Source organism: Schistocerca gregaria, chromosome 3, assembly GCF_023897955.1.
Source record: "Schistocerca gregaria isolate iqSchGreg1 chromosome 3, iqSchGreg1.2, whole genome shotgun sequence".
NCBI classification, from domain to species: Eukaryota; Metazoa; Arthropoda; class Insecta; order Orthoptera; family Acrididae; genus Schistocerca; species Schistocerca gregaria.
In genome coordinates, this window is record NC_064922.1 from 697,975,633 (window position 1) to 697,990,297 (window position 14,665).

At 40.7% G+C, this 14,665-nt stretch overlaps 1 protein-coding gene across 1 annotated transcript in view; it reads right to left on the minus strand.

Moving 5' to 3' along the window:
* LOC126354707 (esterase FE4-like) overlaps positions 1-14,665 on the minus strand; it is a 74,287-nt gene that overhangs the window by 25,026 nt on the left and 34,596 nt on the right. Inside the window, exons 4-5 of the mRNA XM_050004529.1 lie at positions 11,927-12,112; positions 3,149-3,348 (exon numbers count right to left, since the gene is read on the minus strand). Coding sequence (XP_049860486.1) covers positions 3,149-3,348; positions 11,927-12,112 — 386 coding nt within the window. The remainder of the gene's footprint in view (positions 1-3,148; positions 3,349-11,926; positions 12,113-14,665) is intronic.

A 14,665-nucleotide genomic window follows, 5' to 3' on the forward strand; every position in this document is an offset into this window, starting at 1 on the left:
AAATCATGGACGAGAACGCAGTGCAAGCTGAGTTTACACCAGGACTCAAAGGGAACTAGAGATAATAGATTTGTGCAGCGAGCACAGTTTAATCACTGCAAAGAACTGGTTCAAGAATAATGAAATAGATTTGTATGTGCGAAAAAGATCTGGAGACATGAGGGGTTCTTGATAAATTACGTAATGGTGAGACAGAAAAACCAAATTTTAAATCCAAAAGAGTTTCCAGGAGTGGAAAAGGACTCTGATCGTACTTTACTGGTTATGAATTGCAGATTAAAACTGAACAAATGTCAGAAAAGTAGGAAATACTGGAAATAAGATCTAGATGATTCGACTGAGTTAGAGGTTGTTGGGAGTTACAAAATAACCATTAGAAAACTTTCGATTGAAACTTCGGAACGGGACACAATAAAATACAGACTGCTATCTTTCAGAGATGAAGTAATGAAGGCAACAAGGAGATATTTGGCAAAGAACCCGAATTCAATAGAAATTCTTGCCTAACACATGATGTATTGAATTTAATGGACGAAAGGAAAAAATATAAAAATAAAGCCCATGAAGTAGAAAAAAATTAATATACATATCTACAAAGTGAGATTGACAGAAGGGTCAAAGAAGGAATAGCCAGAGGAGAAATTTAATTCTGTAGAAGCATGCAAAAATAGACTAACATAATTGTATAAACGTTTGGAGAAAAATACAAGCATCTGTACGGACGTCAAGGGCTCAGATGGGAAGCCAGTTCTTGTACAGAAAGGAAATCTGAAAGGATGAAGGAATTTACTAAAGGGCATATAAAAGAAAGAACAATATTGTGGAAAGAAAAAATGAATTATGATGGTATAGAGGACACAATACTGCGAGAATTACTTGGCATATGACTGAATGACCTAAAGATGCATGGAGTATACACTGCGTTCCCTCGGAACTATTACGATCCTTGGGAAAACCAACAGGGACAAAAATGTTCCACCTGGTATGCAAGACATGTATGACAGGCGAAATGCTGTCAGTCGTCAAGAAGACTAATAATCGCAGTCCAAAGAAAGTAGATTCTCAGCGGAGTGAGTATCACTGAACTATCAGCTTAATAAGTTACTGTCACAAAATGGTAACACCTATTATCTACGGAATAATGACAAAACTAGTAACAGCCAACCTAGCTGAAGATCATGTTGGGGTCTGGACAAATGTAACACATCAGACAATATTAACCTTATGGCTTTTCTTAGAAAAGAAATTTTAAAAAAAACGCAAGTGTACGGGTGTAGCAATTATATATTTACTAAAAGGTTTTAAAAAAGTTGGCTGGAATACACTCTCTGAAATTCTGTAGTTAACATGGATAAAATACAGGAAGCGAAAGGTCATTTACAAGGTGCTCCAGAACCTGATTGCAGTTAGGAGAAGGACGTGAAAGGTAGTACTTGACAAGAGAATGAGATAGTGTTGTACTTCATTACCAATGTCGATTAATATGAACCTTAAGAAAACAGTAAAGGAAACGTAGCAGAAATGTGAAAAAATTATTAAAGATTAGTAAGAAGGAATAAAAAGTTTAAGGTTTGTCGATGACATTGTAATTCTCTCAGGTAAAACGAAAAAACCTTGGAAGATCATTTGAACGAAACGGATAGTACCTGAAAAGAAAATGTAGGGTGTTCATCAATAAAAGTTTAACAAGTATCATGAAAAGTAGCCGAAATGTATAAGGCGATGCTGAGGGAATTAGATTAGGAAATCAGACAGTCGAGTTCTGCTGATAGAGGCGGCAAAAAGTAACTGATAATGACAGAAGAGAATATAGAATGCAGACTTACAACAGCATAAAAAAAGCTTTTCTGAAAACGATAAGTATCTTAAAATTTAATAAAAATCTGGGTGTTAAGAAATATTTTCTGAATTTGTCTGGGGTTTAGCCTTGTACAGAAGTGAAAAGTTTTTTACAAAAGTTACAGACAAGAAGAAAACAGAAACCTCTAAAATGTTGTCCTCAAGAAGGATGCTGAAGATTAGATGGGTATATCACATAACTGATAATAAGATACTGAGTAGCTTAGGGAAGGAATAAAATTTATGGTACAAGCAGACTAAAAGCCATATTCTGAGGCATCAAAGAGTAATCAGTCAGTTAGTGGATGGTAGTGTGGCAGGTAAAACCTGCAGTGGAAGACCAAAGCCTGACTACAGGTGGCTGTAGGATACAACGGCTACACAGAAATGAAGAAGCTTTCACTTGGAGGACTAGCTTCGCGAGCTACATCTAACCACTCATCACAATGAAGACTACCACAACTAGTATTAACAACACTACTGTATGCAATTTCTTGCAACACTCAAACAATTCCAATTCAAATTTTGCAATAAACATTCATTTCTTTAAAATATTTCCGATTCTACATCTTTCATTTCTGTGTATCCACATTGTGTTTATCATTACTGAATGTAAGTGATGAAATAATATTTATCCATTGTTATTAATAAATAAAAAAGTTGAGCAAAGGATAATGATCACTTTGGAGTAAAATAAAAAACTCTAAAGCTCGAATTTGGTCCGCAAAGACCATTTAATTTAACGGAAAAAACCGATACAGTATTAAAAATCAGAACAGTGCTTCCGCATAGGCCCTAATCAACGGCAATTGAACTCTGCTATGTCCCTGGCATCACAACGATGTGAACGATGTGTCCTATCTCTTGATTTATGCAGATAATTACAGATACACCCAGGCAGAGTTCTGTCAATGCTGCTCATAATCTGCATCAGGAATATGAAACTCGGGAATTTCTCAGGGTGCTCGAGCCACATGCATCCCTTTTTCTATATGACCTTTGACGTGACCTGAGTTTCTGTGTTAACCTAACAGATACGAGTCAGCTTTGTTGTCTCCATGTTCTCTAGAAGTAAATGCTAGTCAATCAGAAACACGAAACAACACGGTAAATAGTATCTACGAAAACCAAATATGATTACATATATACTGTTCACTTATTTGTATCTGTACTTGTCATCTATGTCATACTTTTATCGACTGGTCTACTGTCATCGGCAGTATCGTGAATTTCTGTGTTTTGTTTTATATTGGATACTGTGGATCGTTATTGTTGTGAGATTCAGTGAAACGAATGGTAAGGAACCAACCTCGAACATTTGTTGTGCCGCAATGAGCTTGTGGTCGTCGACGCCCCTTAGACAGTCGACGAGAGCGGCGCTGGGCTCTGTGGGACATCCGACCAGTGTTGCCAACTTGCGCGCATTTCGCACCGCCCCAGCCCCACTTTGTGGCGCAGCCCAAGGCATCCAAGCTACACCGCTCTGCGATATCGCTCGGTGGAAGAGACCTGCAGCATGAAAAAGGTTGTTACTGAAAGTTGATTACCCAGATGTGGGATCAGAGTGGTAGGACTCTTGTTGTGTTTTTCAGTGTCTGAAGGGGATACCTATCTATAGTGGTGATGGATGTGCTTAATATGATAAGCTCTTTGTGCCCTGTGTGTACAAGTAACATTTTCAGGATACGTAATTTCACTGTGTGTGGCGAGACATGATTTCAACAAAACAGAAAAAATTATAAATATGCGTAGCAAAGACTGATGCATCATGAGACCTCTAACAAAATTCCACTAAAAATTTCTAAACTATATTCGTTACATTTTACTCAGACTATATAAATTTTAATTTATTGTCAGGAATCAGATCGGCAATTTTCTGAGACACCCATTACTCTTCCAGGAACTATAGTACCATAAGAAAAAATACTTATCTTCATTAACAATGACTTAAAATGTTATTATAATTTTATTATGAAGCAAGGAAGACAGATTAGGGTTCAATGTTCTGCTGAAAACAAGGTCATTACAGACAGATTTCTTTGAACTGTTCAGTGGCTGCATCATCTGAGTCGGGGTGTCAGTAAAAGGAAGCATTATTAGTTTATTCTGGTTGTCGAGTTAATCTCTACACATAGTAACTCACAGGAACTATCTACTTCGATTCCACTACAAGTTAAACTACTTCAGACACTAATAGACACTCCACCACTAACCATATTTAATCTATCTTTTCCAAACACAGTTAGGTTCTTTGAAGAAATGTTGGCTAAACTTATCTCCTGCTGTAGCCAGCTTTCAGTACCAATAGCGGTTTGAGATTGAGAGCCTTCTGTTAGCGCTTGGAGCTCTGGTTCTTTTCCAACATAGCTATGACAGATTGCAACTAGAATATTGATTGTTCCTGTATCTACCTCTTCCTGTTTTGACCCAGCATTCTTGGAAACTGAAGTCCTTTCTGAACATTACCACGACACTGTAACCCAAAAAACCGCACAGTCCTCTCCACACAGCTCCCCGTGCCCGTCAATCCGCTTGCTACGTGTAGTGGACTCCTGGCATATTTAGCAGAACCCAGAAACCCACACCCCTGAGGCGAAATCTGAGGAATTTGCAACCTTCGTGGTCACAGCACCGTCTGAGCTTCTGATTCAGACTAGACGACTCTGTACCAAAGGACCACACTGTTGAACCTGTCGATGGTGCTAGAAATGGTGAGCTCAGCCTTCATCTAGCAAACAAGTCTGGCAGTTTCCAGACTGAGATTTTCACTCTGCAGTGGAGTGTGTGCTGATATGAAACTTCCTGGCAGATTAAAACTGTGTGCCAGACAGAGACTCAAACTCGGGACCTTTGCCTTTCGTAGGCAAGTGCTCTACCAACTGAGCTACCCAAGCACGTCTCACGCTCAGTCCTCACAGCTTTACTTCCACCAGTACCTCTTCTCCTACCTTCCCAACTTTACAGAAGCTCTCCTGAGAACCTTGCAGGACTAGCACTCCTGAAAGAAAGGATATTGCGGAGACATGGCTTAGCCACACCCTGGGGGATATATCAGAAATGAGATTTTCACTCTACAGCAGAGTGTGCGCTCCGGCATGCAGTTTTAATCTGCCAGGAAGTTTCAAGTCTGGCAGTCTTTACTATCTCAGATAGCTGCCCGAACCCAGAAAAAAATCTCTTCTGACCCAAAGAAACACACATTGTTAGTACCAACATGAGTCACCACATGCAGTTGGCTGCACCCTGTGCTCTTCATAGCATCCAGAAGCAACCGTTTCACATCTGTACTGTCTCCCCCCAGTATACACACAGAGTGCACAATGAATTCCTTCAGCCCGCCGCGGTGGTCTCGGGGTTCTAAGCACTCAGTCCGGAACCGTGCGACTGCTACGGTCGCAGGATCGAATCCTGCCTCGGACATGGATGTGTGTGATGTCCTTAGGTTAGTTCGGTTTAAGTAGTTCTAAGATCTAGGGGACTGATGACCACAGCAGTTGAGTCCCATAGTGCTCAGAGCCATTTGAACCATTTGAATTCCTTCCCCTCCTTCGCAGCCATATCCCTAAGGGCTCCATTACAAGCCTATCATTGGAGCTTGCAGCTAACCCCACATTTAGTAGAAGCCCAGACGAATGCCCAGACCTTGCAGGCCAAGAGGATTCCTCTGGAAAAGGGCGAGCAACTCCATCTGGCTCAGGGACTTCGTCAGCCACAGACAGGCCCAAAATATGTTCATCAGAAGAACCGGGGAGACCCTGCAACCGGTCACTAGTAAAGTCTTTCACTACTGGCCGACTTCGAACGAGCTCTCACTCGACTATAGGTGAAGGGTTGACCTCAATGAAGGCAGTGTGTGGGATTGTCACAGTCGTGTATCCAATGGGGGACACATGGGCCGTGCTGGATATCCCTAGGATCACCCTCTCTGCCCCCCTCTCCCCAGAGTGATTCCCATTGGCAACAGCCCCAATCAGCGTTAATGAAGCCAACATCACCTGGAGCTGTGAGCTAAGGGTTACCTGCTTGGCTTGCATGTGAACACAGCAATCACAGTTTTTATCCATCTTAAATACGGCCTGATAAATACACAGACATGCAAGAAATATAGGTGTTGAAGCTAAAGAACACTGACAAAATGTAAAGTGAGTCGCTTTTTATGGGAAATTATGTCAGCTCACAGTACTCTGATGAGCTATCAGAGCTATTATTCGACTGGGGGTCTAACTGCTGCGAATGGCTCTTGAAACACAAAGCAAATGCCTGGCATGATGCAAACAGCGGTTCTATGCACAACATAGTTAACAAAGAGCGCAACTGTTCCTAATAAATACGCAAACACGCAGGAGATATAGGAACTGAAGCTACAGAACACTGACGAAATTTTTGACTGAGAAGTTAAGGTAGAACATTTACATTTACGTGAAAATTCAGGTGTCGATGATGGGATTGAACGTCATACTACTAAACTGTCAGCGCTAAACAAAAGTATCAGACAGTTAAATACTTATTTTCAGACCACTTTGATATTAATCATCGAATTAACTACAAGGTTTAATTGAGCTGAAAAGAAGGTAAACAAGTTAACTCCAAGGATTCATGTAATTGTAAAGAAGGCAAATGAGATTGTATATAACTTGTATACTGCTCCCAAGTCTGTCTAGTATATGTAAGACAGAAAGCGAAAAGGGACCTCTTGACAGAGAAGTAAAATTTTCAGTACAAGTAAAAACGTTCGATAATATCTAAAATATCTGTTTTATCTTTTTTGTATATTGTATTAATTTACTTAATTCTGTACCCACTCATAACGATTTGAAAGTTATTTGAATAAAACAGGTTTCAACATATCATTAAAAAGCAATCGTCATCAGTCTTCAGGTAAAGGATCCCTTCTCGTTTTGGGGAAATAACATGGGCTCGACAAAAGGTCCCTTTTCTAAATCTCTCAGCGGCATCTGCAGTGCTTCACAAAACAGCATCTCCAAGTTTTATAGGCATTTTAGGGAGCTCAGAGTAGCTTTGCATAAAAGAAGAACGTTTTATTAATAAAACAATGCCAAACAAGATAAGTAGTCCTTTTTTATATGAGGGATATAAATGATATAAGTGCCTATACATTTATAGGCATTTTAGGGAGCTCGAGTTTGGGAACCTCATCTTTCCCAAAGAAAATGAACCCGTTGAGTTTCCCGCTGCAGTAATTCCAGTAGGGATGACAAAAGAAGGAAAAGAATATCTGTTTAGGAACACCAGGAAATAAAAAGACATTATGTGTCCTGAAGTAAAACCAGAACCTAAAGTCAGTGACAGTGAGGATCCTGAGGAAGAACCTAGCCACCAAGATATTCCAGAGCCAACGAATGTGCTGTTTGTGAACGAACTTGCATCCCTTTAGGAACAAGTGTTTTGCAAGTAGAAGTTAAATCCTTGGACCACTATGAAATATGGGACCTCAGTAATCTATTTCTGGGGATTTTGTGTATTCAAATTTTAGAGGGTTTTGGTCCAATTAATGGTTTCAAAACCAAAATTTGGTCTAAAAGATGCCATAATACAGAGTACAAATACCAACGCTTTGCAAAAAATGTGCTATTGGTCTGAAGGGGCTAACAACGTAATGTGTAAAGTTAACTTAAAAAAAGAGTGTACCATTGGAGAATGGACGTTTAAGGTTACTATATATGCCGAATTTGTTTCATTGGAGATTGGACATTTGAGGGTACTACATATGGCGAATTTGTTTCTTAAATACGTCAAGTTAGTGAAAATTTAAACAGCCTTATCTTAAAACACCTATTTTCCACCACCAATATTGAAACTGTCATAACGCAATCACATTTACAGACAGAAATCTCTTCTTTTGTTTTACAAATTGTTCAGAATTTATTCCTGAACGTAAAAAAATACAATAATTCTAAATTCTTGCTCTCCGTCTCACATACAACAACGTTTAGGGGAAATATAAAGTCGTTGAAACATGTAATGCTATTCGAGAGAAACGTGATGGGTGTGGTTAGGGAATTTGTAAAGAGACCAGTCACTCAGAGACACGTTCAGATTTGTCACAGAACCTCTCAGACACAGATGATTACACGATTGTCAAAAAAATAACTAAAAGCAGTGACATCCATTAAATACAGTCAGTATACCAAATGTACTACCCCTTTTTCCTTGCTATCCCGTTTGGCCTCTGTTAGTGTAAAGTTAAATTAAATGACAAACTGAGACTGTGTTGTTGCAAGAGACTGGAAACAATATTAAATTATGTAAAATTAACACAGCGGATAAGCACTGCACAAGCGATCATATACGAGCGAATCATGAGTGGGAACGAATCATGAGCGGCAGCGCTTTGCGCTGTACTGAAAATGGAGATGTATTGTTATTCGTTTGCTTCAACTTGTGGAAAAGAGAGGAAGCGATTTACCGAAAACGTTTTGTGAGAGTAGCGAATGTGAGTAACTCTGAAGTCATTTGTCCCGCCATAGTTACTGATTGTGGCGGCGACGATTATACAAAATTTTCTCAAATAACGAAGACATACGTCCTCCTTTTGAAGAGTGTAATAACTATTTATTATTATACCAGTTCTTAGGGAACATTTATGTGATTTTAAATAGAATGTATCTACATATTATATGAGGTACATTTCACGCATTTTCTTTAACTTACGCTATCTTTATCTTTCATGTTCTACACTCGACATTTTTGAGACGTGGAAATGCATGCAGAATGATTGGGTAATATGAAGGTGCACTGTGGCCAACGCCCAGTTGGGTAAATATTTCTTTAACATGAATTCCCATACTAAGTACAACACTACGACAGCTGCCCTTTCAAGCTTCACGCAGTGAACCATCCTACTAAACAGCAGAATCACCTCGTCTCGAGGTGACGAAAGACTATAAGTTTCTTGGAGTTGCTCATAATAACCCACCGCTCCCAATGCATTTAAGATTCAACGCAGCGGCCTCAGCTTACATGCTGGCAACTGCTCTGAGTCACTGCTAACGGAATAACTAAAATAAAGGCTAAAATTGGACTTAAGTCGTCAAAGCTCAGTATCTTATGTGTGTAATAAAATTAATAATAGATGTGAATACAGTTTACTACGGAGTGATTGAAAGTGGAAAGAACACACACATTTACTCGTAGAAAAGGCGATTGAGAGACTGAGATTCTTTACAGTAATCCTCAGAAAGTGTTGTTCTTCCATACAGAAGGTAGCTTACAAAAATTTCCTTCAATCAATATTTCGATTTGCTTGTCAGTGTGAGAGACCTCATCTAGACAGGATACACGATGTAGGAAATAAAGCAGATCAGAAACGAATAGCGCGTTTCGACACAAGTTCGCTTAGTAAGCACGAAAACGTCAAGAACACGCTCATCAGTTTAGAGTGGTAAACGCTACAAGAGAGGCATTGTGAACCACGGAGTGGTTTACTGTTTTAATTCCGAGAGAGATTACGACCATAAAAAAGTCAGCCGATATGTCACTTCCCCTACGTATATCTCACGAGAAGGCCACAAAGGTAAAATTAGTGAGATTGGAGAGCATATGAAGGTTTAGCAACTATCTCTTCCCTGTGCAACATTCGCGACTGCACCAGGGAAGAGGAAAAGTGACAGCGATAGGCAAAGATTCCTCCAACATAAATCATGACGTGCCTTGCGGAGTATTGATGTGGAAGAAGACGGTGATACGCAGAGATCTGTGTGGGAGGAAGTAAAGTGTTCCTTGAATCGTCTTGGGAATTATTATAATAAACTTTCTCGCTCTTACTAAACGAAATTACAAGGAAACGTGCTTCTCTCCTTTGGAATTTTTTTCTATCTTGTACATTACTGCAACCTGATCAGAGTCCGAGTATTACTCAAAATTTGGAAATTCTGCACTAGTCGCCGATAGTCTACATTCTGGCGTAAATTTCGATGCTACTGCCACGTGGTTGTTTCTTAGTTCCAGGCAACACTTAACATTTCCAGGCCGAAAATGTAATAAGTGTAAATTTCTTATTTTACAATTACTAGCAAGGGGAACTCCCCATCGCATCCCCTCCAGATTTAGTGTTATACTGAACTACGAAAAAAAAGGGAAATAGAATCAGTGAACATACCAAGGAGAAAAAGTGCAATATAGAGCAGTCTGAGACAGCAACGGCGCCGTGGTTAAGTGGTCACGGTGTTGGACTGGCGAGCCGTGTTCAACTTTCATCCAATCATTATGCCTCTCTCCCCTCTCCCCCCTCCTCCCACCCCTTCCGCACGCTATTCGCTATAATCAAATTTTTGTCTGTCGTGGTGAAACATCCATTTGCAACAGCGAGGTGTAAGGAAGGGACCTATAATGACGGTTGATTCAGCACAACTCTTTTGTTAGAAACCGAAAGGAAGTGTCTTTCGAACGAGAACAGCAAAGGCTTGATGACAAGGCGACAAGTCAACCGAATCGTCCACCGGAAAACACGTCTGCTGTGTCATACACGGCATTAGCGACAGTACATGTGTCATATGATAGTAATCTCTTATCGACGCATCTTATTTCTACGACTGATAAGTGAGATATGCCTCCTTGCCCGATTTAAGTGTTCATATGAAAGTGAATGTGATCACTCCCAAGAAAATTGATGAACGTAATAGTTTGTCACATAAGCTGCAGAAAATGAGCGCAACAGTTTCACAGTCACACAGTTCCTCTGTCCTCTGACAAAATATATGTTTCTAACGTTTTTGAAGTTGCTTTCCGTTTTTGGAAGTTTTGACTGCTGAATTCCTTTGTTCTAATATAGTTAACACCCGTTTATTTGATGTTTTCATTTCCGTGAGACGTCTGTGTGGTATCTCACCTGCTCTCACTAATTATCGCATTTACTTGCGACGGTAACATTTTCTTACCACATGACTCATATTCTCTAACGAATGTATAGTATTACAACCGCCAAGACTGCAGAAAGGGAACCAGAATTTCAATAACCGTACGGACAGTTCATGATATTGAGAAAAGAAAAGTACATAACAAATGGCATGGGAAAACTTTGAACAGCGCTCGTCCGTTCCTAGAACAAACTTACGGTGACGAAACATTCATGCAAATAATTTACCACTACACAAATGTCTAGTCATCACTATGGATCAGCATTGCATCTCCACAAACTAAGAAAGTGTTAACGCCCCAGTACAGTGTCAAAGCGATGATCCCTTTTCTTTTAATGTCACTGGAATTGAGCATTTAAAGCTATCGCCATTGCTATGAGTTTTAAAATTCATAAAAACTGATGCTGTGGCAAGACAACTTATGGTTTCTTTGCCACGATAAAGCGTCTTCCCCAGGTCCTGTCAGTTCATGAGTTTTCAGCCAAAAATCAAATTTTTGTCCCTTGCACCCTACTACTCAGACCTCACTAATTGTGGGCTTATCTTGTTTCAAAAACTTAAATTAGTATTGGGAGATTCCATTTGAACATCATTGATGATGTAAGGAAGGACATGGAAGTAAATTTCAAATCAAACTTTCCTGGACTGGCTGCCGAAATGGAAACACCGCTGGGTCAAATGTTTGACTAGAGGAAACACGGGCTAAACATCGATAATTTGAATAAAAATATTATTAGAGGAAGTTCCGCTATTTATTTATCAAACCCCGTATGTCCATATTTGGGTAACGACAGAGTGTTCTTTTCTACCGAAGCGATCAGTTTCTACCCTACCTGATGAGGTACTGTATTTCATTAGCAGGTTGGACTTCTGCAGTCTACTATGTTATGACTTTAGGTTGCTTCATGAATAAAAATCATATCAAGAGCACATTTATAAAATCCAGTGGAGAAGGTTTTTGCAAGATGACCTATACCGTGCTCTGTTTTTGTGATTGCATCTTAACTGTATGGTGTCTCGTAACTGACAGAGCACGTGAGTAACTCAGGATACTTACACAACGACAAATACGAATGACTGAACTTTGTTACGTTACACTGTGTGTAACATTAAAAATTATTTTCATTGAAGCTTGTAACAGCGGTGATTAACAGACGATTTCCATGTCGCTTTATAAAAGCGAGAATATGCACCGTTTTCCTAGTGCTTACCTCTGGCTAGAGGAGACAGCATGAGGTAGTGGGTGCTGGCACCTCCGGCGCTCTCCCCAAAGATCGTGACGCTGCCAGGGTCCCCGCCAAACGCCTCAATATTCTCCTGAACCCATCTCAAGGCCAGCACCTGGTCCTTAAGGCCATAATTCCCAGGAGAAATCTCATCTCCTGTACTTAAGAAACCTTCAACAACAAAATAAAATGGTATTTCATTGACAAAATCGTTGTAACATGACTTACAAATAATTGTACGAAAAAATCGCATATAAAATCAAAACGACTAAACACAATGTTTCAGCGTACAAAAACTGACGTATCAAATTCTTAAATTTTTGAACGATAATACTAATTTATTTTCTGCAATTTTGCATATGATGACATGATGGAGACCATGGCTGTTATTTGAAGAAAAATGTTGATGGTGTTAGGACAGTAACCAGCCACAAATTTACTTTCAGTTCCTTTATTCAAAGGGCACCGTTACCGGTTTCGAATCGTTGTGATTCATCTTCAGATGGTTTACACGCTTTCCTTATGAATATGGTGTGTTTTTACAGATTAATTGTCGTGAAATGTCGGTATGGAGTATTTGTTTTCATAACATTCGTCCAACAGATGTGAATACATTCCCACTGCATTCTTATTGTTGCACACGTAAATTTTTCTCACGGAGATCCATCAACTCAGTTTTTTTATTACAGGGGGCAACTAACCCTCTGACCGAACACGCTGAGTTACCATGCCGGCTACCGTATGGCTATCCGAACGACTCGCCGACAGACCCAAACATTTCATGACAGCCGTATTCGCTGCAGTGCCTGTCGTCTGCTTACGTGCCCGAAACAACTTTACATTGTAATTCGGAATAACATAGGCACTACAATATCGTATTTATCTGCCGACGCTGGGAAAGCTAATTTCAAGTAAAATGTTTCCCCTGTACGTAATGTACATAATGGATGTACGAATACAGGACGTGAACAGATGGTTGACGAAATGTACAAATTTGGGTATGGGCGTGAGTCGTGCTGAGACAGTAGACTGGTACGACGGCCGCTTGCAACAGACGTGAAATCCAAGTTCAAGTCCTGGTCCGGCACATTCATTCCATTACATAGCCGATGGTAGTGCAGAAACATACATTTCACATTTTAATTTTGTTCCTCTTCATGTGTTGTGTACATAAAACAAAATAAACGGTTAACCATTTAACGCTAAACCGACAGACCCTACAATCACGACATATCGCCCACCCACAGATGCATCGCATTACACACCAATGAGTTGATTTATATCTGCCAGCGTTTGAAAAATACAAGAATGAACAAATTCCATCGTAGTGTTTGTGTAGTTGTATCAGAGGTTATGAACCACACGTTGTCAGCTGTGACAGATTGTCCAGTCTCATGTCTTGGAATGTTGGTCCAGTAAACGGAAACAGAGGTCATTGGCGGAAGGTAAACGGCGGCGTACATGATGTGTTTACGAAACCACTGTGCTGTTCGCTCTAGCCGATACTCGTCGCGCCACAGCTGCTAATGGATGCACTGCAGTGTTACTGCAAGTTTCAAACACGAGGAATATGCCGACATCCACCTCACCTATGGGTTTGCTGGTGGGAGAGCTGACGTCGCAAGACAACTGTATCACGAGAGGTTTCCTAACTGTCGTTTCCCAACCGCAAAAAAAAAAAAAACCCTCTGTGGATAGGCGCTTGATGGACTATGGTGCAAGTGTACCAGGATTTAGTGGGCGTCGCCGACCGTGACGTACATTGCGGCTGACGGAGAGAATTCGTTACAAACTGTTGCAGAGGACCGAAGAATAAGCACCAGGTCTCTCGCCACTGCGATCGGAATGTCATAATCTACAGTTATGCGAGTACTGCACGGAAACCATTACCATCCCTTTCGCATGTGGAAGGAACAAGCACTGTCGCAGAGGCCTCAAATGGTTCAAATGGCTCTAAGCACTATGGGACGCTGAGGTCTGAGGTCATCAGTCCCCTAGACTTAGAACTACTTAAACCTAACTAACCTGAGGGCATCACACACATCCATGCCCGAGGCAGGATTCGAATCTGCGACCGTAGCAGCAGTGCGGTTCCGGACTGAAGCGCCTAGAACCGCTCGGCCACAACGGCCGGCGTCGCAGAGGCTGAACTTCTACAAATTCATCCTCAGTCGTCAGAGGCACAACCAGTATTTTGTAACGAACAAAACTGTTCAGCGACGAAGCCAATTTCACGAAGGAGAGTATAAAGAATTCACATAACTGACACAAGTGGGCAGGAGAAAACCCCGACAACACTGTGGTGCGTCAAAATCTGTTGTGGTATTATCCATCGGCATCTCGTAGAGCCCCATGCGCTAGCATCAACGCTGACAGGAGAGTGATATGAACGTTACCTGGATGCTACGGAATTGTTGGAACACGCTAGTTTGGCTTCTAGTATGAGGAAGCCCCCGCTCACTTCAACGGTACAGTGCGACGCCAACTGGACAGTTCTTTCCATTCCCGACGGAGTGGTAGTGGAGGCCTTACAGCACGGCCAGCTAGATCGTCAAACCTGAATCCATTGGATTTCTTTATGTGGTGCCATCTGAAATCTGTGGTTTGTGAAGGAGGGATTGTTGACGTCAACAAACTTCCACGTAGAATACAATAAACCAGTGATACTATGTGAAGAAATGCAAACATGATGGATTGTATTCAGCAATCGCTTCTGCGAAACTT